Raw genomic sequence first — 25615 nt, forward strand, 5'->3', positions numbered from 1 at the left:
GGGAGACCAGGGTTTGAATCCTGGCTAGGGTCAGTACCTATTCAGTAAGGAATCCTTAGGCAAGACTACCTAACACTGCAGTGTGGCCTCTTGAGCACGTCCCCAATGGCTGCAGAGCGCTTTGAGTCCGACAGGAGAAAAGCACTATACAAATGTTTGGATTGTTATTATGTTCAATACTCAACATCGATGTTTTTTTAGTGATAACATCATTCACCACAGACATCTGCAACATCAGTGTGACCATCACTGCTCAATGTACTGCAATGCTATGGGGAGCGTACATCTTGCACCGCACCTGTGTGATTGCTGCCCCTGGCGGTGTCACACACACACACACTCTGAGCTTCCCTGATAACTCTGCATTGCTTTATGCTTGGTAAAGAAGTACGCCTGCCCCAAATAAAGATTGTTATTGTTTGGAGTACCGAACCCTCAGTAATTTATAGTTTCAAGAGAAACTTGTTGAACGTTATGTCAAAAATAAATTACAAAATTCCTCATCTTTATGGAGTGAAGAAGGGTTAGAATATATGTCAGTCTTTTATTGTGTACAGTGAGGAGTCCAATCACTAAAGCCTGGCAAACGCCTTCAATTTTGATTGGCAGTGTTTGGCCAATCATAATTGGATGTGTGTACCAGGCTTCAGGCATCTTTTACATGGAAGGCTGAAGGCAGAGAATTCCCTACCTGGCAGCTGTTCCCGCTCACCTGCCAGGCACCTGAAAGTTCTCGGAACAGGCGGTGTAGAGGTGGCCCCCTTTGAAGTCATATCTGAGCATGCCTGTGACAATACTGAATTAACCAGTCTCCGTCACCTCTCTTTTTTTATCCTATTTGTGCTAGTTTTTAATTATGCTTTATTTTTATTTTTTTGTTTTGTGTGTTGTTTTTTTTCATTTTATTGTTATGCGTTTTTGGCACCATTTTCAAATGCATAGCCCTAAAATGGTCAATAGTAGTAAACTAATATGTTCTCTATAAATCTAGGATTACAAACTTTAGGTAGCAAAGAACTCACCCTTCAAAGCAGTGAGCAACAGTCAAGACCCATCTTTTCCCAATAAGAACACAGCCACATATGTGACCACTTGGCTCACTCTGCAGGGAGCATTGCCAAGGCCATCGGCCAGGCCGGCTGGTTCTGCCACCGAGGATCCTCTTACTCATGCGGGCTGCAGGCCGGCGTCCACAGTCTGGAAAACATGACAGGAACAGAATGTCACATAAGTCTTACTATTAGCAGGGCAGGATTTCTGGAAAGGCCACAAAGGCCTGGGCCTTGGGCGGTTACAGCCTAAGAGGGCACCTAGACCTAAAATGGGGCTGCTGCATATTGGGAGCAAAACATGGAAAAAGGAAGCTGATGCTCAAGGGAGCTATACATAAAAGAAAGGGGCTACATCAGGCATTGGCAAACTTGGCCCTCCAGCTGTTAACCATTTCAGCCCGCGGGGATTTTTCACCTTATGCATCGGAGCAATTTTCACCTCCTATTCATTCGCTAATAACTTTATCACTACTTATCACAATTTATTGATCTATATCTTGTTTTTTCTGCCACTAATTAGGCTTTCTGTTGGTGGTACATTTTGCTAAGCCACTTTACCGTAAATGCATTTTAACAGGATTAATAAGAAAAAAATGGAAAAAATTCATTATTTCTCAGTTTTCGGCCATTATAGCTTTTAAATAATCCACGCTACCATAATTAAAACCTATGTGTTTTATATACCTGCTTGTCTCGATTATGATACCATTTAAATTTTGTCCCTATCACAATGTATGGCGCCAATATTTTATTTAGAAATAAAGGTGCATTGTTTCCGTTTGGCATCCATTACTATTTACAAGCTTATAATTTAAAAAATGTTTGTAGTATACCCCCTTAAAATGCATATTTAAAAAGTTCAGACCCTTAGGCCCCATTCACACTTGCGGTTCGAGTCCGCAAGTCTCCGGGGGTCCGGGGGCCGCAAAGAGACTGTACGGGTCTCTGCGGTGGCCACAAGGCGGCACAAGTTGCAGATCTGGAATGTATCAGTTCCGGCTACAATAAAGTAGCCGGAACTAGGTACTTTGCAGTGCCAGAAAGGCACCGCAAGCATGGGGGATACCGGCGTGTAGTCCGGGCCCCCCAAGTGGCATAGGACCGGTGCTGGAAGCATCCGGTCCTATTGCCAGTGTGATGAGAAACATCAGTTTCTCATTGCACAGCATGGGCCGCATGTTCGGGTCAGGATCCGGCTCGGGTCCGCAGCCGCACCGGGACGGACTGAAAAATAGCGCATGTTGGAAAAAAAGCCGGACCGTCCCGGAGCTGCGTTCCCGGATCGGATCCGGACGGCGCACGAGTGTGAATGGATACATTGATTAACAATCTATTCATTCACCATCCGCTGTGTACGGAGCGTTCCGGGTCCGGGGAAGCCGGACCTGGAACGCTAATGTGAACCGGGCCTTAGGTAACTATTTATGTCTTTTTTTTTTTTTTTTTTTTTATTGTTTTTTTTCCCAATTAAAACATTTATTTGGGGAATATTTTGGTGTGGGACATAAACAGTTTATTTTTAATGTTGTAATATGTGTAAATTGTATTGTAAAAAATGTGTAGCTGTAGTTTTACTATTTGGCCACAAGATGGCCACCTTCGTTTTTGTTTACCCTCCTTGTACTTTTCGCTAAGCGGAAGTACAAGGGGGATGCGGAAATCTGTCCGGGCAGAAGAACTGAAGCCTCACAGGTGAGCGCTTCGGTTTTTCTGCGGGGGAAAGGGATCGGTGATCGGGAACCATGTTCCCTTTCACTGATCCCAGGGCTACCGGAGGACACAACGGGATCGCGGGTGGGAGCGCGCCAGCGCTGCAGAGCTGCTGCCCGGACGTGAGCTTAACGTCCGGGCGGCGGAAATAGTTAAGGAACTACAAATCCCACAATGCATTTGAGTCATGACTGTGGCTGTCAGACTCCTGCAATGCATTGTTGGACTTGTAGTTCCTCAACAGCTGGAGGGCCAAGTTTGCCCATGCCTGGGCTACATACATGGATGTTACACATGGAAGAGGGGGCTGCCCATAGAATGAGATGGATGTTGCTGTACATGGAAAGGGAGCCCCAACATACTTGGCCTAGGGGCAGTAAAGGGGCCTATACACTGGTCAATTTCAGCCATCGATCAATTCTATGAAATTGATCGATCAGAAATAGATTCTATCAAATCGATCGATCGATTTGCGGCTGATTTAGAAAATCTAGGTCGATCAGATCGATGGCCCATAGAGTTGCATTGGATCTAATGGTCCAATAATGCATTTAGATCGATTTCCAATAGATTTCATTCTAAAATTCATAAAAAATGGGTCATCAAACCATCGGATAAAGGGGGAAACATAGTGCTCATGAAGGTAGAATTGTACAGAGAGATGTGCCTTGACATTCTTAGTCAACGTAATTGTTACGTGAAGGTTCCTCCGTCCAGGGCTGCACGCTGCCAGAGGGAGCTGTTTGCAATTATTGATGACGCATGTTCTCGCACGGTAATCGACTGAAAGTATTACATCCGATTTTACCTACATTTTACTCACTTCCTAAAGTCTACAAAGATTTAAGAAAACCCCCGGGATGCCCGATTGCGTCGGGCCGGGGTTCCCTCACAGAACTCGCTAGCGTTTATGTGGACAGGCATCTTCAACCACATGTCCGAGCATTGCCATCATATACTCGTGACTCTTCGCATCTATTGCAAATTCTGGAAAATCTCCAGCTTCCCTCTGGTGTTCTACTTGTGACCCTGGACGTTGAGGCCCTATACTCATGCATACCGCATGATTTCGGGTTAGAGGCTGTCAGAATCTTTCTTGGTGAGTTGAGCTTACAGAACACGGCCCACAATATGTTTTTACTGACCTTGCTGGACTTTATTCTAAGAAACAATATTTTTTTGTTTGAGGATACCCACTACCTCCAGGTGCAGGGGGCTGCGATGGGCACGATATGCGCTCCGTCGTATGCCAACCTGTACCTGGGGGCGTGGGAGCGGGAGTTATTTTCTGATGAGGACTTGTCGATGTACCTGTGCCACGCTTTGGCCTGGCACAGATAAATCGACGACATTTTGATTTTTTGGACGGGTGGTGGAGACCTTTTGTCTCAGTTTATTGAGATCATTAACAAAAACACATGGAATCTTAGATTCACCATGCATATGAGCCAGGTTGAGGTCCCATTTTTGGATCTTTTGATTCAGGTCTCGACTGATGGCCTCATCTCCACACGCTTATACAGAAAGGAAACTGCAACTAATGCTTTGTTGAGAGCTGATAGCTTTCATCCCAGTCATACTATCAGAGGAATTCCCACCGGACAATATCTACGGGTCCGACGGAATTGCTCCGAGGATGATATTTTTCGGAGTGAGGCCATACAGCTGAGATCCAGATTCAGACAAAGGGGCTATAAAAGACAGAACTCTTACAAAGGCATATAAAAGAGCCGATGCCAGTGAGAGGACAGCTTTGTTGAATACACATAGACATGCCACTCGAGATAGGTCTGAGGCCGTGAGATTCTGCACCAAATTTTCTGCGCAGCATCAAGCTGTTTCCAGAATTTTAGAGAAACATTGGCACATTCTTGTCAACGATACCAAACTGAGCACGATTGTTAAAAAAAACCCTCTTTTTTTATTCCGTAGAGCACCATCGCTGCGGGACTTTCTAGTCAATAGCCATTTTGTGGATCCCCAAGCTGGCATTAAACATTGTAAAGTAACTGGCACTTATACTTGCGGCGGGTGCTCAGTATGTCGATATATTCAGGTGGGCAGATCTGTCCACCTACCAGATGGTCGTGAATGGCATTACCCACATTTTGTTAATTGCAGCACTTCTCTTGTAATTTATTTGTTAATTTGCCCATGCGGGGCGTTTTACGTGGGTAAGACCAAAAATGAATTTCGATCACGCATCTCGCAACATATCACAAGTATTAAAAGTACTAATTTGAATAATCTTACCCCCGTGGCGAGACATTTTAAGTCCGCCCATGGAGGTAAGTTCCAACATTTACGCTTTGTCGGCTTGGATAGGATCCACAATACTGTGAGAGGTGGCAATATGGACCGTTTATTGCTACAGCGTGAGGCACGATGGATTTTTGACCTTGAAGCGACAAGATCGCCTGGTCTTAATGAAAATACAAGCTATGTCCCGTTTCTCCCACTTTAGTGACGAGTTATGTGGGATCTGTGCTCTTCGTTACCTGCGTCTGCAGTGCAAACCTGTTTGGTGGGGGGGTGGGGGGCTTCTCACTGGGGCATTTCATTATCTTAATTTTGTGTTATGATTAAATTTTCTTTTTTGATAATGACAGACCCAAATATCACCTGGGTTTGTTTCCAATCTTGGTGTAGGTGTGCGAGTAGCACGCTCTCTACTTTTAAGATTGGTTTATTTTGGTTAATTCTGAGTAAATTTCTATTCACTATCTATTATAACTCCAAACAATGTTGGCCTCTGTGCCTTATCATGTATTTATTGCTAATTGTTTGATTATATAGAATGGGCAGATTATACTTTGGGGGCATGCGCTCCGTTCGTGTGTTATCATGCAGTGGACACGCGCTGGTTTTGTGCTGCCGCCGTCGGATCCGGCTGCTTCTTGGTGTCTCCCGCCCCTTCCCCTGGGCCTGCGTGCGGGGGGGGGGGGCGGGGCTTGGCGGACACGTCGGGCGCGCTATTGGGCGCGCCCGTCGTGTCTGCCTGCCCAGCACCCCTGCTTGCGTTGGCCCTGGGGTGGGGGCGGGAGATGCCGTAGCTGCGGCCGGATTGGACGGCGGCCTGCACTTAGCCGCGGCGACAAGAGGGTCAAGAACACGCCTCCTGAAGAAGCCGGAAGAGCCGGCGAAATCGATTGAGGACGCTGTCCTCCGCCATTGGCATGCCCTCCCCGCTTTCCCTTGCCGTTTCCGTGGACTCCCCGGTTTCCGCCTTCCAGCTCTGCATCTCCATGTCCACCCAGGCAGACTAATCCGCCTCAAGCCATCTGGACGCATTCCTCCAGGACACAGTAAGAGCCCTATGGGCATGGACATCACCACTGCAGCTTGTTTGCACAGTGAGACACACATGTTGCCTATGCACGGACCTGAGGCTTTTTGCAATTGCATGCTATGCTACATTGAGAGGCTGGACTGCCTACTGTACGCTTTCTTCATGTGTTACTTGATTGAAATGCTTATTTGGCTGAGCTGTATATTTTGAGCTTGCTGCCAATCAAGACAACATGTCCACCAACTGTGTCTGAACTTGTGCATTCCTCCTATGCTTATTTGACTGAAATGCTTGTCTGGCTGAGTTGTACTTATGTGCTTGTTGCTAATCAAGACAACATGTCTCTCAATAGTGTGTGAAACCTTGGCTTTTACAACATAACTTGCTACAATCATCTTTGAGCTGCCGCTTCAGTCCTGTCACCAGTACATCACTGGTTGCTCTGCATGCCTTTTGCCTGTTGCTGTGGATCCTGCTGGAGCATGTGCTGCTTTGAATTTTTAATGCATGGAGACATGGAGATTGCATGATGCCCTGTGGGCTGATATATTCACATGGACTACACTGAATGAGCTTATCTTTGCAACTTTCTGTCATGTGGAGAAACTATTCGTCTAGCCTGCAGGCAAGCAAAAGCTAAGCTAACCTAGATTAATTCCAGTGGAATCTTTCAGGTGGACTCCGCAGATTTGAGTTATTTGCAAATTTGTTGTTTTTTTCTCTTTTTTCTGAGCTCAGATAGCAATTACACAGTTTTTTGAACCGGTTCATGTGTACATGATACAATCAATTGACTTTTGGGAGGTCTCTGGGGGGTGCAGGGGATGCGGAGGGGTTCATGTGGGAGGGGGGCCAATTGGTGGGAGCTGTTTTATGTTGTATGTTTTAACAATTTTTGATAAATAATGAATAAAGCTTTGTATAACATTTGAATTAGATTTGTTTTGTATTCAATCAGGTCACACCCCTCCTTTATTCTATCTCACAGTTTATTCTATTGGAAATCTGTTCCTAGCGTGTGGCACACATCAGATAAATTCCTGTCAGATTCGACTTGACAGGCATCTGACAGAAATCTATCTGATGGTCAAATCTGCTGCAAATCTATAAGTGTATAAATCTGGCCTTGACTATTAGGTCTTGTTTATAGAGGCAATCATGATAACACCTGGAAAAACCAAACACAGCAGTAAAGGACAGTACGGTAATTCAGTAATTCTGTAATTCAGACACTGCAACCAGCATTCTTTTCACTGTCCTCAATCATGCACCCCTCTGACATCATACTGCTGCACTGCCACTACAGTGGAGATTTTAGAGGGCAGTAAAACATTCTTTCCTTGTCGACTGGTCACGTGACATCTGTAATAATACAATAAGCAGTACTTCTGTGTTTGCCTACATCTGCTATGGGTATATAGCTGCACAGCAAGGGGGAGGCGACAGGTTTCACCATTCCATAACCAAGTAGGCTGTGTTATTACCCTCCTCCTCGCCTTTTAATTAACTGACAAGATGATTAATCAAGCTCCTGTTCATTCATCTGAATTCTGTAGCTACACCACAGGTAAAACAAATCCATCCCCTTTTCAATGACACATTAAAAATGTGCTAAATGCTAGTAACTCCATATGAAAACAAATATGCACCACATATAAAAATATGAATAAAATGTAAAGCATTCACAGCAGATTGCAGAGGACCAGATATGAAATCAATGCATCTCTGGGGTAGATCAAGCAGAGCAGGAATTAATGAATGTGTAAAGAAAAACATATGTGATCATCTGATATGCTTATAATTATACGTGGACATCTGATATGCTTAGAATAATACGTAGTCATCTGATCTGCTTATAATCCATCACATACTTTTATTTGTATGATATGCCTGATGGCTGCTCTGATCATACCCTTTTCCTAAAGAAAAAAAAATAATCTCTTTACATTACATTGCAGTAAAATATTACCACAGTTGGAATAAAAAAAAGTATCAGTGAAGGGACATGCAGATTGGGCCCTCCTTGTACCCCAATGGTGCCCATACACGGTACAATAAAAATGGTCGATTTTTCCATTTATTCTACCAAAATGATCAAATCGAATGAAAGTTGAAAATAATCTTTTTTTAGATCAAGAAAAACTAACGATTATTCTTGTTTTTCGATAAAAATCCAATCAAACATGTTGGAAAAATCTTTGTACTCGATATTTTTTGCTGGTTTTTCTGACAAATCGAATGTTCCTGTATGGTACCTCGAAAACAATTATGCTGTTTTTTTCAATCTAACTGAATGATCGAACAAAATTATTTAATCGAGAAAAAAAAGAAAATAATTGCACCATGTATGGGCACTAGGAGAACACATCAGCCTGTATATGGGCATCAGACAACAGCCTTACCAAGATCCCACTACTTTGCAATAAGCGGCTTGGCCTCTGTGTCACCTTGCAGTGAAACATTACACTCATCAGAAAGGTAATTTACCAACTCCAAGGAGAGCATAAGGGTAACATGATGTATATGCTTGTTACTGATCCCAGATAAATCAATAGTGAGTGCATTATCCCGTCACAAAATATCAGAAGGCTTTATCACATAAAACTGACTCTGAAAATGGCTTTAAGCTGGTTTTCATGGGATGTCTAGCAAAATAAATAAATAAAAAAAAAACACTAAGAAGGCAAATGTTTACACTATGAAGAGATTCATAAAAAAAACAGCAAGACAATTAATACGGTATATTCTTTATCATAGCTCCCAACTGTCCCTCTTTCAGGAGGGACAGTCCCTCTTTGGGAACCAAATCCCTCTGTCCCACTTTCTTCCTTATGTGTCCCTCTTTCGAGACTGATGTACAGATCTGTGCTAATGTGTGGATTTTACTACTGCAAAATGTGTTTAACTGACTCTAAACTTTTATTACCAGCAATTAAATTGATAGATTTCTTATTTTCAAATGTTAACCACTTCACCCCAAAGGGGTTTTTACCCTAACGGACAAGAGCGATTTTCACCTTTCAGTGCTCATCCCTTTCATTTGCCAATAGCTTAATCACTACTAATCACAATAAAATTATCTATATCTTGTTTTTTGTTCACCACCAAAAAAGCTTTTGGGGGTTGATATTTGTTTTCAGTAATTACTTTATTTTCTATGCATTTTAAAGGGAAAACCAAGGAAAAAATGAAAAAATACACTATTTCTCCACTTCCATCCCCTTAACACTGCTACTGTCCATAAAACCCACACATTTTATCTGCCTATTTGTTCTGGTTATTACAACAATTTAATTATGTCCCTAGTGCAAAGTATGGTGACAATATAGTATTTGGAAATAAAGGTGTATTTTTTCTTTGGTGTTTTTTTTTCACTATTTTCACCCGCACTGGGTTGCGGGAGCATGCACACACGTGCACAGGGTTGCGGGAGCACGCACACACGTGCACAGCAGCAGCAGCACTGTCTGACTTATAAGAACGTCCTGGATCCATTAAGAGGCTCTAGCAGGACTTTTTATAAGTCAGCTTGTCATTAAGTTGTTAAACCTCCCTCCCTAGATTACACCCTTTCCTGATACCTACCTTTGAATGAAAAGGGTCACTTATCTCACCCTACAACCATACTATAATCCCCAAGAGCAGGCTAAGATGTGGTTTCTAGATAAAGAGCACCTCCAGCGTGCTTCAAAATAACAATGATGTAATTTGCTTTATTACACTCGTACTTTTTTTTCTGTATTTTTTACTCGAGTAAAAAGAATCTGTAACTGAAATGTATATCTGCTAACCTGCTTGCGCTAAATTTAAACAAAGCAAGTGCTTGAATTTCTGTCCTCCACTCGGCAAAAACACTGGCAATTTTGCCCAAAGTCATTCTGGAGCAGCCAGCAGTTTCGTGGTCACTCCCAGCTCTCTTGCCTCAGCCGCCAGGCTGGGGGTGGACCTCAGCAACACAGCTGGGAGTACAAGCAAAACATACTTTTTTTACTTATACCGGGAGAATTACATCATTGTTACGGTATTTTTGAGCTTGCTAGAGATGCTCTTTAATCCTAGTTATAAACTGAGCTGAATACTAGCTGCTGTACTAGATATTTTGTCATTTCACTTTTTGTGTAGCATAAAGTGAACCCGAGGTGAAAATAAACTTATGAGATAAACAATCACATGTATCCTCCTACTCCTCCTAAAAATGATTCTTTTTTTAGATATCTCGTGGTTTTATTTTATATTTAAACATTTACAAAGCAGGTTGAATGTTTTACTGTCTCTAATCCGTGGCAGCCTATTAAGTGTCCCAGAGTTAGAAAAAGGTCAATACTTAATGTATTTTATCTCCTTCTGCCCTCAGAAGTTGTATTCTGCCAGGAAAACTTTTATGGCTGTAATTTGCTTATCAGTGATGTTTACTACATTACTGACAAGCTACCGACAAGACAGTAGCTGTCACTTCCATGCCTAGAAATAACCTCTTTCAGGCAGCAAAATTAAACAAATAAAACAGCCTGCTATTAATATGTTTTGTACTGTACTTACACATGTTTATTTCATCATGTCACATATCGCCTCGGGTACACTTTAAATATCACCCATACCACCGGTATTTTAATCAGATCTATTGCATATTCTTTCTGGCTTCCGAAAGCAATGACACAAGCAAAAGAAAAAAATTGCCTGTCCTGACAAAAAGAGCCAAGTGGGGATGTCTACCTGCTATAATCATATGATCTACCCCAAGTTTCTAAAAAGACATGTATTGCAAACTACCCTAAGAAGTACAGGACTTCTTCATCCACAGGCCAATTCTGGGAAGTCCTGCACCCCAAGTGGTTTACTATCACCATAGCTGAAGGACATTCTTAAAGCGGATCCGAGATGAAAAACTTACTATAACAAGTATATATCTTATCTAAAGTTTAGATAGTTTACACAGCAAATCTAACTGCAAACAGCTTTAATAGAATATGATTATTTCTTCCTGTGATACAATAACAGCAGCCATGTTGTTTGTAAACATTACATAGAAGCAGGCTTATCTACATCTTGAGAAAAAAAACCTAATCCCCCCTCCTCCTCCCTCCTCCCCTCTGCCTCTGAAATCTCTGGCTAGTAATACCTCCCCCTCCTCCAGCCCAGACTGAGCTCCCATGAGCCCTTGTTACTGTCTGAAAGTGCCTTGGCTCTCTAAAAACCTGTGGGCGTGGCTTGTTTAGTGTATAGGGAATTAGAGTATTAAAACAAAAACAAAAAAGTATTTGGCTTGAGGAATGCCCTATAAACAATAGGAACACAATTATGCAATGAGTAAAAGTTCATCGCGGATCCACTTTAATTTGTATTTTTTTTTTTTTTTAGTTTTTGAAAACGGCTGGTTGCAGCCAGAAACAAAAAAAAATGTATTTTTAATATTGTGCACTTACAAAATAGCTGCATAGGTAACATGTTTTTATTAAAAGTAGAGTTTTTCCCTAAAGGACCAATTCCACAAATTATAATGGCATTAAAAGAAAAGCAACATTTCAATATGCATGGCTGCATTTTTTTTTTCCAGTCAGAGCAGCCTTTCAGTAGCAGAGCTGAATTCCTGTTTCTTATCAGGTTATTAATTCACTACTTTTTGTGAAAAACAGTCTTATCAGTCTGCCGACAGCTTGTACTCACGTGCTACTGACGGCAGATCGACCGCCCTGCGGGATGGTCTGCCGGACCCGTCGTCTGTAAAAATACGGCGTGTGTACGCGCTTCAAGACATACCATGTTTAGCATAGGTAAACAAAAACAGGTTATCTCCTTGTAAAGAACAGAAAAAAGCTGGGTACTGTTTGTATTAGGCCCATATACAGTAGTACTTAGACTGGCTTTGTTCTGGGTATCAGCTAATTGTATTTCTGATAGCCGAGCAACAGGTCAGATTACAGAAGAGCGTACAGAGGAGTGAATTACCATATTAATCCAGTAAATCTTTTCTTTCTACAGCTGATATTCACACCTACTCCTTCTTATGGACTGATCCTTAAAGTGGACCTGAACTCTTGCACAGGGCAGAATGAAAACAAATATTTAGCGAGTTTAGTCTGTTTAATTGCCTCTAATTTGTGTCGAATCAAAAGTTGTAATTTGATCTATCCCTGTGTCACCTGACTGCCATGGCAGACATGGCAGATAAGCTCATTTGAAAGCACAGGATGTTAACAATATATGTCTGCTTCCATGAATCAGAAAGTAGAAACAGTGCAAATTTATTTTAGGATTTGTATCAGCTGAAACAAATACATGTTTTCTTTAAAGGTTACTATGGTGTTGAGTATCTTTTAGAGCAGAGAGGAAGTTCTGAGTTCAGGTCTGCTTTAAATGGAGTCTGAAGCATTTCCTAAAAAAAAAAAACAAATACCCACCTAAGGAGAGGGAAGGCTCGCAAGTTCCTGTACAGCCTTCCTGTTGCTCTCCTGGTCCACGCGTTCCACCGCTGGCTCCCCCTTAGTTTCCGACCGCTGGGTTGGAGACTGTTCTCTGCTGCTGCATGAGGCTTTGGAAGTCTTCGGGAGCCACAGTGCTCCTGAAGACGGGCCGCTCCATACTGCGCAAGCACGCTCTCTCGTGCACCTGCGCATGTGCAGTGCAGAGACGCTAGTCTTTGGGAGCACTCGGGCTCCCTAAGACTTCCTCTCCTGGTCCCCTCGTTCCACTGCAGGATCCTCTTTTCAAATCTCCCGCAACGGGAGGCTTTGGAAGGCTTCGACAGCCTGAGTGCTCCCAAAGTCTGGCAGCTCCGTACAGTACATGCGCAAGTGTGCAAGAGGGCATGCTCACACATGTGCAGTACAGAGCGGCCCAAGTGCTCCCGAAGAGTCGTAGACTGCTAACGGGGGAGCCAGCGGAGGAACGCACTGACTAGGAGAGGAACGGGAAGGCTCTATAGGACCCAGAGCCTTCCCTCTCCTTAGGTGAGGATCTGTTTTTGGTTTTAGGTAATGCTTCAGATTCATGTTAATGCCTATGTGCAGATTTACTACTATAGTGATCCGTACATCATAAGTTGTAAAATACTTAAATAAATCAGTATTCCTAATGGGAAAAAAATATACTGTAATGCTGCCGGTTTTGGTTAGAACTTTATTAAAGTGCAATTGCTGTACATTCACGATGGTGGTCCTTTAATGAAGTTGTAGCACGGAATTTGCAAAGTGCATCTGTGCAGTATTAATCTTAGCTGTGTGTCTGGGTTACATCTATAAAATATGCACCCTGTTCTCAGAGACCATGAGCATTAATCATGAGAACACACAGACGTAAATCTACAGATCCTTGCAGCCTTCTTGGATGGTTTTTCCTCGAACTGTACCTGATATCGGAGATGCATCTTCCTAAGGGTTTACATAGCCTTCTAATATGGCTTACCAAGCGATAAGGGTAAACTTGATATTATTATTGGAGTGTGGCTTCCAACCCATTCATTCTGATTAATGGTTCTCCTGTCAGACTAATTCATTTATTTAAAAGGCTCTTCAGTCAAGGGTGGCCGTTTCACTGGGGCTGACCTGATAGTGGCTGTAAAATATCTGCCTTTTAAGCCGCTTCACAGTGGACACACTGCTGTGAATTTTGATTTGAATACTATTTTCTTCTCTCTGCTGCTTTAGATTCATTTGAGTCCCTCAGTCTCCTCCGCAAAGCTGCAGACAGATGACCTCTGGGAGAGTTGTTATTAAAACAACAATGCTGTCCTCTATTGTGTCCTCTGCAGATTATTCATGGAGCGGGTCAAGTTCTTAATGGTCACCAATTATGTAACAGCATGACCAATGGGCAGACATGGTTGTTATTACATTGTTCGCTGGTTTGTCACATTATCATCATGATTATCCAGCTGTGCGAAGACAATAATGCACATCTCTGGCAAACAAATACTATTAAAGGGGTTCTTGCTAAAGAGGCTCTGTGTCCCTACTATTATATGCTACTGTATACAGTAGTAGTTTATTTACACAGGTTTGCTTGCACTAACTGCATACTCATATAAACTGTTTAGTGGTTGGAAACTTCCTGGTTACATTCAGAGACCATTACTATGTTTACTGCACTTTTTCTTATGTTCTGCCTGTTTGCAAACATCTACAAGTTGCATTGCAATATGCATCCTCCCAGTGTACCACACTCCATATTAATTTCACCTGCTCTGCTTTCCTCACCTTACTCAGCTTCTCATGAACTGTTAGCTCTCCTGAAATCTCTCTCTCCCCCCAGCAGCTCAAAAACCTCACAAACATTTAAATCCCATCCACATTTGCTTACTCTCTCCCTCCTACTCTTACTTGCAGTGGGTGATATATCACCCAATCCTGGGCCACAGCCTGCTGCCAGACAAGCACCCCCTGCTGACCTGCTTCATACACTTCACAGCCCTCTGTCCACAAATAACCTCAACACCCATCCTCGCTTCAACCTTATTTCCATCCATCCCACCCACAAACACATACTCCCCCTACCCTGTGGTCTCTGGAATGCCAGATCCGTCCGCAACAAACTGACCTCTTCCTTTTCAAATCCCTCACCATCCTCACACTCACTGAGACATGGCTCACCCCCTCTGACTCTGCTGCAGAGGCTGCCCTCTCCTACGGGGGGCTTCACCTCAGTCACACCCCCAGACCAGACAACAGGACCGGGGGAGGGGTGGGTCTGCTCCTCTCCCCATCCTGCACCTTCCGTGTCCTCACACCACCTACCTCTCTACAATTAACATCATTCGAGGCCCACATCATCCACCTCTACCACCCCCTCCCTGCCATTGTTGCGGTCTTATACCGTCCTCCGGGCTCCACCCCACAATTTCTCGATGACCTTGCCTCCTGGCTCCCTCACATCCTCTCCTCTGACCTCCACACCATCATCCTTGGGGATTTCAATATTCCCATCGATGAAGCCAAGAACTCCGCTGTGACCCGGCTACTCACCATTGCCAACTCACTTGGACTAGTACAACACACCAACACCCCCACTCACACTGCACGTCACACTCTCGACCTTATATTCACTAAATCCACCACCATTGCAGACCTTGACATCGCACCCTTTCCACCCTCAGACCATCACCTTCTCACCTTCAACCTCCTTACGGAAGGCACCTCCAAGCTACCCGCCCACCCACCTGGTCGATGGCAGCGAGACCTACGCAAGCTCAACCCTAGCGTCCTTGCTGACCCCCTCCATGCCCTCTCCTCCACTCTCCCCACCCTAACCTGTCCTAATCTTGCTGCAGTTCAGTATCGCCAAACTCTCTCATCAGCCCTAGAGAAAGCTGCTCCACCAATATTTCGCCGCAACCGACCCCCTACCCCCCAGCCCTGCCACAGATTTAGCCACCCACTTCACCAACAAAATTGTCTCCATCCGTCAGGAAATATCCAATCTCAAATCTTCACCTCCTAACCCCTCCCAACCAACTCCTCCTCCACCCTATCCTCCCCTCACATTCTTCACTCCTACTACTACTGAGGAAGTCATCCACCTACTGCAGACTTCCCATTCCACTACTTCCCCCCTTGACCCCATCCCTTCTGATTTACTCCAGCCTCACTTCACGGAATTGGCCCCAGTCCTCACTACCCTGTTCAACCTCTCCCTATCCACAGGCACCTTCCCCTCAGACTTCAAGCAGGCCACTGTACTACCCCTGCTTAAGAAACCCTCCCTCGACCCCTCGCTACCCTCCAACTACCATCCTATCTCCCTCCTCCCCTTTGCCTCAAAACTCCTTGAGCGTCTGGTTCACAAACGCCTGACCCAGTTCCTCAATGCCAACTCCCTGCTAGACCCACTGCAATCTGGATTTCGGCCTGCCCACTCAACCGAAACTGCTCTCACCAAAGTGGTCAATGACCTTGCCTTAGCTAAAGCTGAAGGTAAATACTCCATTCTCCTCCTCCTTGACCTTTCAGCAGCGTTTGACACAGTAGATCATCCCCTACTCCTCCAGTCTATGGGCATTCACGATCTTGCCCTGTCCTGGCTTTCATCCTACCTCTCCAACCACTCCTTCATGACCGCCTTCAATGAGTCCTCGTCTACCCCCAACCACCTCTCGGTGGGAGTCCCCCAAGGTTCAGTCCTTGGCCCCCTACTGTTCACCCTATACACATCCTCCATTGGCAAGGTTATCTCCTCCATGGGTTTTAATTATCATCTGTATGCAGATGACACCCAGATCTACCTCCACACCCCTGACATATCCACCACTACCATGGACAAGGTCTCCTCCTGTCTATCAGCCTTCTCCTCCTGGATGTCCGCTAGGTTCCTGAAACTAAACCTAGATGAATTTATGATCTTCCCACCCCGGACATCCATAAACCTCCCAGATGTTCATGTCACTGTTAACCACACTACCATTCACCCTACCTTTCAAGCCCGCTGTCTGGGTGTCACCCTGGACTCCGCACTCTCCTTCACTCCCCACATCCAAAACCTCACAAAGTCCTGCAATTTCCACCTTCGTAACATCTGTAAGATTCGCCCTTTCCTGACCTCTGCCACCACCAAACTCCTCATCCATGCTCTCATAATTTCCCGCCTTGACTACTGCAATGCCCTGCTGTCTGGTCTCCCTATGACCCGAACAGCCCCACTGCAGTCCATCATGAATGCGGTAGCCAGAATTATCCACTGCTCCCATCGCTCCACCACAGCGGATCCCCTCCTTGAATCCCTTCACTGGCTTCCTATCCAGTCCAGAATCAGATTCAAGATACTGTGTCTGACCTACAAATCTGTCCACAAAACCTGTCCAACCTACATTTCCGATCTTACTCAGAGGTACACACATAGGCGCTCACTCCGCTCTTCCAATGAACTTCGCCCCCCGCATCACACAGTCCCATGCACGCCTCCAGGACTTCTCAAGAGCTGCTCCAACACTATGGAACTCCCTACCTCCACCCATTAGTGCAGCCCCCTCCAACATCTTCAAGAAAGCCCTCAAAACTCACCTTTTCACTCTGGCCTACTACCCGTCACAAGTGCTCTAAACCCACAGCTGAACTCTGGTCCCTACCTCTCGTGTCCCTACCTCTCCCTTTAGATTGTAAGCCTTTGGGCAGGGTACTCCTTGTGTGTCGAACCTGATCATGCACCTCCATTACTGTGAACCCATGCTATGCATCTGAGTGAACCTAACTTGCCTAATCTCCATGCTCCCATCCAGTGACTGACTAAGCATTACCTTGTACTCCTACTGTGCTGCATGATCTGGTCTTTCTTGTATTCAGGTATTGTCATTTTGCTGTATGTCACCCCTAAATATTGTATGTATCCCTATTTATTGTCCAGTGCTGCGTAATATGTTGGCGCTTTATAAATACAATAAATAAATAATAATAAATAAATAATAGTAAACTCCAAGGGACCGGAAAAATTTGTTTACTATATCTGACGTTTACTATATCAGAATTGGTCATACATTGTATATTTATACAAACGCATTTGCTGGGACCCGAGGACTGAGTTTACACTATCCAGAGGTTTACTATATCAGTGATTACTCTAACGAGATTCTACTGTAGTAAAATGCATGTCCCACTTTTACAGCAACTTTCCTGGTTTCAACTTCAGAAACACTTCCCATATCTATATTTTGCTGTATATTAAATGTAACCCCAACCTCCCAGTGATGTGCAGCATAGGCTGATTAGCTATGCAAGAGCCTCCCCCTCAACCCCCTTTCACCCCAAGTCCAGGGGAGATGAGATACCACCATTTTCTGAGAGATACCACCATCCAGGCATTATCTGCTCTTCCAGGATTATCGCGGACTGCATAGAAGTGTGATGGATCCGTAGCAGTCCAACAATTGTGAAAGGCTCCTATATATAAAATGGGAGCTGTTCACTGTCAGTTTTGCAATGAGTAGAGAACGGACAAAGAAATCTCCATTCTCAGCTCAAGAGGGAACACTTACATGGTACAATTTTTTCCTTTTTTTTTAATTAGATCATTTTGTTCAATTATTCCGTTAGATTGAATATAACAATTTTTTTCAACATGTCCAGTTGGAATTTTAGTGAAAGAAAAAAACGGGATTTTTCTTAATCGAAAAAAAAGATTCTTTTGGATTCTATCGATTTGGTTGAATTAATTGGAAAATTGAACGTTTTCACTGTACTGTGTATAGGCACCATAAGACTGAATCTAAGCTGCCTGTTACTCTCTAGTTTAACCCTCCACACCTGGCAAGTTCCCGCCTACTACCTCAAGACAAATAAGATGAAAGCAGCATCACAATGAACATGTCAACAGTGTGGCTATGTACAGTATACTGTATGTGCGTGGTGGGAAGAGAAGGTTAGCATGGGACTGCTTATCTGCAATGCTTCTGCATTACCCGATACCCCATATTCAACTCTACAAGTCTTGTTCACCATTTTACACAGTTTGATGCTTTATTTACCTTCCTTGGTGCAAATTAGAGAGACTTTGCTTCTGTTTTCACAAGGTTGTCTACAAAGAAGGAAAAAAAAAGTTATTTTTCTTTTCTTTCTGATTGGGGGAAAGGGGGATACGTCTGTTTCAGTGAGGTACCAAAGATAAAAAAATTAATACTAAAAAAATGAATACTAAATTAATTAATGAATGAATACTAAAAGGAACAATATTTCTACGTCATGATGTAGGCCTATTGCTGTGGAAGTCATGCAATGGACAAGTGGTGTTGGAACCCCAAGACAGATCAGTCACAAGACACTAGTCATTTTTATGAAACGTTAACTTATAATGAAACATGTCAGAGTACACAAATAGTAGGAGTAACAAATTCCATACATCTCATTAGAACCCTGGTAGACCTTGAACGCTGGTCCTCCGTGTTCCAAGCATAAAATAGTATCTCTTGTACCATATTATTGCAATTCAGTTGTGCTAATTCCTTTACCCTTTTGTTAGCAGTTCATGAAAGGTGGACCCATTTTGTAGTTTCCACTCAGGTTTTAAACGCAGCCAGTGATCGTTCTCAGGGTGATGGTCCTCTGGTGTGAACTCAGTCATTGATGGGCCCCTAAAACAAAAGTAAATGATATTTTACTGCAAGTAATACACTCAGCAGTTGCTAATCTGGACAGTTATACACTGCACATTTGCATTAAGTTCCCCAGTCTAAATCCAAACCATTCTAGTAGCTGTATACAAATAAGAAAGGGGTGACAATGCTGCCTGACATGGGGGGAAAGAGGAAGAAGTGTATATCAGGTTCCTGTGTCAGATTCCGCTGGAAGTAGATCTGAATCGGTAACAAATTGATGTTGTACTCTAACATGTAAATTTAAAAGCACACATGAACTGATATGCGACATGAGATAAGGGCTCTGCCTCTGACATAGGTTTCCTGGGTTCAAATCTCAGCTCTTCCTATTTCAGTAAGCCAGCATCTCGGGGCTAGTTCAGTAAGGAGTACTTGGGCGAAACTGAGCGTGCTCTAATGGCTGCCTTGCAAGCACTTTGAGTCCGACAGGAGAGAAGTGCTTTACAAATACTGGAATTATTATTTTATCATCATTATTTTAATATAGTATATATAGTACAACGTTTACTTACAAGCTACCTGTGTCCCTTTTTTATTTATATGCATTGAAGAGTTAATAAAGTTAATAAAGAAGACAAAATTATATCTAGCATTGCTTTTTGATAGAGCCCTTTTTGGTTTCCTTAACCGGACCTCAGTAATTGAAATCTACGCCGCGTTTAGTACAAGGGCATAGTTTTCCATCACCGTGCCGCACGTTCCGCCATTCTCCCGTGGCTGTGATTGGCTCAAAGCAATCATAGGGTCAGGAGGTCAAATGAAATCAGTTCCTACCCAGCTTACAGAGCTCTGATGTCATAACAACCATAGAGCGAGTGGGCTGCAGCAATGGGAGAGCGGTGCAAATGGCGAGAAAGACGGGTCTGTGCGGCGTAACGTCGGTGAGCTCCGTTTCTTAAAGAACATCTGAGGTGACATGATGAGATAGACGTGTATGTACAGTGCCAAGCATTCAAATAACTATGCCTTTTTTTTTCTTTCTCTGCCTGAAAGAGTTAAAAATCAGGTATGCAAGTGACAATTTCTGTCCGTGTCGGACCACAACGTAATCCTCACTGATAACAAATTGCAGCCATATAACAATTTCCTGGCCGTAAATGGCTTCTGAGAGTAGGAAAGAAATAAAAAGGGTCAATAGTTCACAGATTCTATGAATGTGTTTATTAAAGAGAACCCGAGGCGGGGTTCTGGGAATGAAATCCCCATACAGAGGCTGGGTCTGTCTATAGAGCCCAGCCTCTGTTGCTATATAGATCGCTCCTAAGCCCCCCCCCCCCCCCGCGCTCTGTGATGCCCCCATAACTCACAGCCGCACGTTTACCTCTCCTCTGTCAGTCTCGGCTGCTCCCCCACCTCCTACATCGCTCTAGTCCCGCCTGCGTCCCTTCCCTCTAATCAGCGGCGAGGGAAGGGACGTGTGCGGGGACCGGAGCGATGCAGGAGGCGGGAAGCGGCGAGACTGACAGAGGAGAGGTAAACACAGCGCGCTCTGACAAGCTGCGATTGTGTTTTATGGGGGGATTACAGAGCGCAGATCGCTTAGGGGTGATCTATATAGCAACAGAGGCTGGGCTCTATAGACAGACCCAGCCTCTGTATGGGGATTTTATTCTCAGAACCCCGTCTCGGGTTCTCTTTAAGAAGAGGCCAAGAAACAGTAAAAACTTAAAAAGTACATTTAAATAGAAAATAAAACTTTGGTATACCTTAAAAAGTAATTTTTATAAGGAAGATAGATAAAATTGTTTATCTCATGAATTAATTTTCACCTCAGATGTCCTTTAACCAAAAAGTCTCTGGTCCTTAAAGGGAACCTTAACTGAGAGGGATATGGATGTTTCCTTTTAAACAATACTAGTTGCCTGGCAATCCTGCTGATCTCTTTGGCTGCAGTAGTGTCTGAATCACACACCTGAAACAAGCATGCAGCTAATCTAGTCTGACTTCAGTCAGAGCACCTGATCTGCATGCTTGTTGAGAAAAGTATTAGATACACCGGATCAGCAGGAGAGTAAGGCAATCGCTATTATTTTTAAAGGAAAAATCCAGATACTTCTCAGTTTAGGTTCCCTGTAAAGCGGTACTGTAAATTCATGTAAAAATAACAGTTTCACTTACCTGGGACTTCCCCAAGCCCCCAGCAGCCGTCCTGTCCCGCGCTGGTCCTGCACAATCCTCCGCTCTCCCGCACCAGCTACTTCTGTTACCTCCGTCGACGGCAACTGCGCCTGTGCGCCCCGGGCTATGCAAAGCTTTCTTCGCGTTCCCGTTATTAGCGCAGGATACTATTGCGGGCTGTAACATAAAGAAAGATTCGCGTAGCCTGGAGAGCGCAGGCGCAGTTGCCGTCGACTTGCAATTCGGCAGTCACGAAAGTAGCTGGCGCGGGAGAACGGAGGCTCGGGCAGGACCGGCGCGAGACAGGACGGCTGCTGGGGGCTTGGGGAAGCCCCAGGTAAGTGAAACTGTTTTTTTACACGAATTTACAGTTCCGCTTTAAGGGGCCAGAGACTTCTAGTAAGGAAGTTGTTAAGCACTTCATTCTTTCCGAGTGCTTCTGGGTCACCATGAACTGTCTGAGTATTTTGTAGGTTAGCATTTGGAGCTTGAAATAGATCCTGTGGGATATTGGCAGCCAGTGCAGAGGAAAGAGGAGCAGCAGTGGAGGAGTGAGAAGCAAGGTGGATGATTCTATCAGCAGATTCAGAATGGAATGGAGAGATATCAGTCTCTTTTTGGTAGGCTGCAGCACCATCCAATAAAGCTTTTTTTATTGTTGGTTCCATTATAGAACTCTTATAAAAGATGAAGTTCTGGCTGCATTGGCATATTATAGCTCTTAATGGAAAAGGTCATCAAAAGGTGGACTAGCTTCATAGCTAGTATAGCAGCAGCATATTACCTTCCTTGTCAAGCCGCCCAGTATACTATTATGACCTTTTCCATTTAGAACAATAATATGGTAGAGCAACTAGAATTTCATCTTTTATAAGATTTTCTTTATAATTGATGTAACAATAAAGAAAGCTATTTTATTTCACTGGATTATCCTGGCCCATTTTGAAACTGATGGAGAGGGTTAACCCCCAAGGTTCTGGACATATACATATATATACAGTACAATGCTCAAAAAAATAAAGGGAACGCATAAACAACACAATGTAACTCCAAGTCAATCACGCTTCTGTAAAATCAAACTGTCCACTTAGGTAGCAGCACTTATTAACCATCAATTTCCCATGCTGTGGTGCAAATGGAATAGACAACAGGTGGACATTATAGGCAATTAGCAAGACATCCCCAATGAAGGAGTGGATATGCAGGTGGTGGCCACAGACCACTTCTCAGTTCCTATGCTTTCTGGCCGATGTTTTGGTCACTTTTGAGTGCTGGTGGTGCTTTCACTCTACAGTAGTGGTAGCATGAGACGGAGTCTACAACCCACACAAGTGGCTCAGGTAGTGCAGCTCATCCAGGATGGCCCATGACTGTGAGCTGTGGTAAGAAGGTTAGCTGTGCCTAGTTGTGTCTTTCAGCATAGTGTCCAGAGCATGGAGGCAATACCAGGAGACTGGCCATTACATCAGGAGACATGGAGGAGGGCAACAACCCAGCAGCAGGACCGCTACCTGCGCCTTTGTGCATGGATGAACCCTGCTGAGCCCTGCAAAATGTCCTCCAGCAGGCCACAAATGTGCATGTGTCTGCTCAAATGGTCTGAAACAGACTCCATTTGGGTGGTATGAGGACCCGACGTCCACAGGTGGGGGTTGTGCTTACAGCCCAACATTGTGCAGGGCGCATTTGGCGTTTGCCAGAGAACACCAACTCTGGTTGGCCAACAAGATTGGCCACTAATGTCTGGCATTTTCTGTTGGCAACCCCCCCCCAATGGCTGGCGCAGAACGTTACAGTAATGCATGTAGAAATACTTGCATTTTATTTAGATAAATGTTATACCTTCAATTTCAAGTCTATAAAGTACAAAGTAATATTCAGGGCTTCCCAGGCATACAATAAGGATCCAGTGACCCAAACAGCCCACAGAGGGCACCAGTGCAAAACGAATGAAGAGAGCAGCATGTGGGGCGTAAAGAGTGCCTCAGCAAAATTATAGTAGGCGTGGTCACCACAAATTATAGTCAAATATCACCATAAAAGAAAATCCCGTCAACCAAGGTTATATGCTGTAGGATCTGTATTAATGTGCCACGCTAGCTTTACTCATTTATTATACCTTATATGACTAAACAGCATACAATGGGAAATGTGCCATGATGGGAGAAACGATAAGGCGAGTAAGCGGGGAAAGTAAAAACATGATGATGCCCATACTTTTGTCAATTTTACACGACCGATTAGATCATCATGAAACTGCCACAGATTGATGACACAATGGCCTTGATTCACAAAGCTGTGCTAACTGTTTAGCACGGGCAGGCTAAACAGTTAGCACGTGAAGTGCCGTGCGCGGACATTTGCGCGTGAGAACGCGGACTTTGCACGCGATCACGCTGACTTTTGCACGCAATCGGCAGCAAAAAGTCCACGTGCGGCACCTCACGTGCTAGCTGTTTAGCACGCCGGTGCTAAACAGTTAACACGGCTTTGTGAATCAAGGCCAATATGGCTGCCCGATTGTAATTTTGATTGATCTCCGACCCAAAATCGATCAAAACTATAGATCCCCTGCATCGAAAGATCTCACTTGAAAGGGGGCAGTGGTAGTAGATTTCAAGACAATCTAAAGAACCCCCCATGTCCCCTCCCCCCATCCCGTGCAGAGTGTTGGCACACTCACCTGTCCACCATCACACTCCTCCTGTGTCCTCTCTCCATCCCCGCCAAGGCGCCTGTACACTGTGACCGGACGGCATGAACGTTACATGACTATGTACAGTACATTCTGCGTGGTCACAGGGAGCAGGCGCACCAGCGATGATGGAGAGAGGACACAGGAGGGGTGCACCGGTGGACAGGTTAGTGCACTATGCTGCCAACACTCTGCACAGGCCCAGGGGGAGCACCTTTCAGAAGGGGAGAGACTTGGGGGCCCTACAGTCAGCCCTGCACAGCAGCTCCATAGATTTTTTATAGATTTCAAAGTGAAATTTATTAGAAATGTATTTCCAGAGTGTGACTGTAATAGATCTCTTTATGGTCAGACTCTGGCTATCTATAGGCCAGATTTTCACTTCACATACAGCTGGAAAAAGGCTCCCTTAAAACAGGACACCTGTTAGCTTGCTGAATAATAAAACTTTCAACCTTAGAGCCGATACACACTGCAGATCGCTTTTCGATTATTTTTCATTTTTAAAAACATGCTTCCATTGATGTACATTAAAAACAAATTTTGCAGCGATTGCAATTTTTTCAAAGAACTCGATCATGACTTTAATAGAAGTCAATGGGAGCGTGTTTTAACCCTCCTGGCGGTAACCCCGAGCTACACTCGGGGTAGCTGCCGCAGAGGATTTATCTGCCCCGGGAGGGATTTTTTGAATAAAAGTTGTTTTAGCCTTTGTAGCTAGTCCCTCCGCTCTTTATTGATCGCCCCTGATCGCCACCGTTATACTTACCCCCTCCCCCCCCTCCCCAGATCCCGCGATAGCGCAGCCTTTCCATTAAGCTTCAGGCTTTGCTATGGGGAGGATCAGGATTGCGCATGACGTCATGATGTCACGATAACGATGACGTCAGATGTCATGTCCGATCGTCGCCATAGCGACGACTGAAGCTCATTGGAGAGGCTGCGGCTCTCGCAGGATCGTGGCTAGGTAACGTATAGCAGGGGCGATCGGGGGGGATCAGAAGGGTGCGGGGGGACAATGGTAGGAAGCCTAGTGCTAGCTACAAAGGATAAGACAACTTTAATTCAAAAAATCCCTCCCGCGGACGCAGCCTCAGAAACTGCGCACCGCCAGAAGGGTTAAAAAAATGAAATGGATCAAAAAGCTCTCTGCCCTTAAACTCTACACACTACAAATGCCTGATTATAATAACTGCGATATTGTTTAATACACTATATCATCAGAGTGTTCAGCATGGCAAAGCTGAAATACAAGCTAGTCCTAGTCTGTGCCAGGGCAGAGATACACATGTAGTGTAGACTTTCCTGGCTAGAGGTCATAGCTTTGCATATAATACCCTTTTAGATAAGTATAGAAAATCTTGGATGACACGGCCTCATTGGAAATCAAACCTTGGCACACAAGGCAAGTCATGGCAACCACACAAGATTGGATTTAATGCAACTGGCAGACAGAATGAGCCTCCTGTGCCCAGATCCCAGCCTGTGTATTGTACGCTGTATTTCCTATAATCCCTACCAGGCTTATTAAATGATTATCACTCATGACCCTTGCCAGGGCTCATAGGGTAGATACTAATCAGACCCTATGAAGCAGGCACTGTTCTGACTGAAATGATCCACTATGCTATTCCACTCACTGCCATATATCCTCTTTTCTTATTTCTCTCTGCTTCAAA

General features: G+C 44.2%; 1 protein-coding gene across 2 annotated transcripts in view; it reads right to left on the reverse strand.

Moving 5' to 3' along the window:
* CORIN (corin, serine peptidase) overlaps window positions 1–25615 on the reverse strand; it is a 279818-nt gene that overhangs the window by 30843 nt on the left and 223360 nt on the right. For both annotated transcript variants that reach the window (XM_068278537.1, XM_068278536.1), the window contains exons 17-19: window positions 18977–19099; window positions 18497–18546; window positions 1023–1197 (exon numbers count right to left, since the gene is read on the reverse strand). In XM_068278537.1, the coding sequence (XP_068134638.1) occupies window positions 1023–1197; window positions 18497–18546; window positions 18977–19099 (348 nt within the window). The remainder of the gene's footprint in view (window positions 1–1022; window positions 1198–18496; window positions 18547–18976; window positions 19100–25615) is intronic.

This window comes from Hyperolius riggenbachi, chromosome 1, assembly GCF_040937935.1.
Source record: "Hyperolius riggenbachi isolate aHypRig1 chromosome 1, aHypRig1.pri, whole genome shotgun sequence".
Lineage (NCBI taxonomy): Eukaryota > Metazoa > Chordata > Amphibia > Anura > Hyperoliidae > Hyperolius > Hyperolius riggenbachi.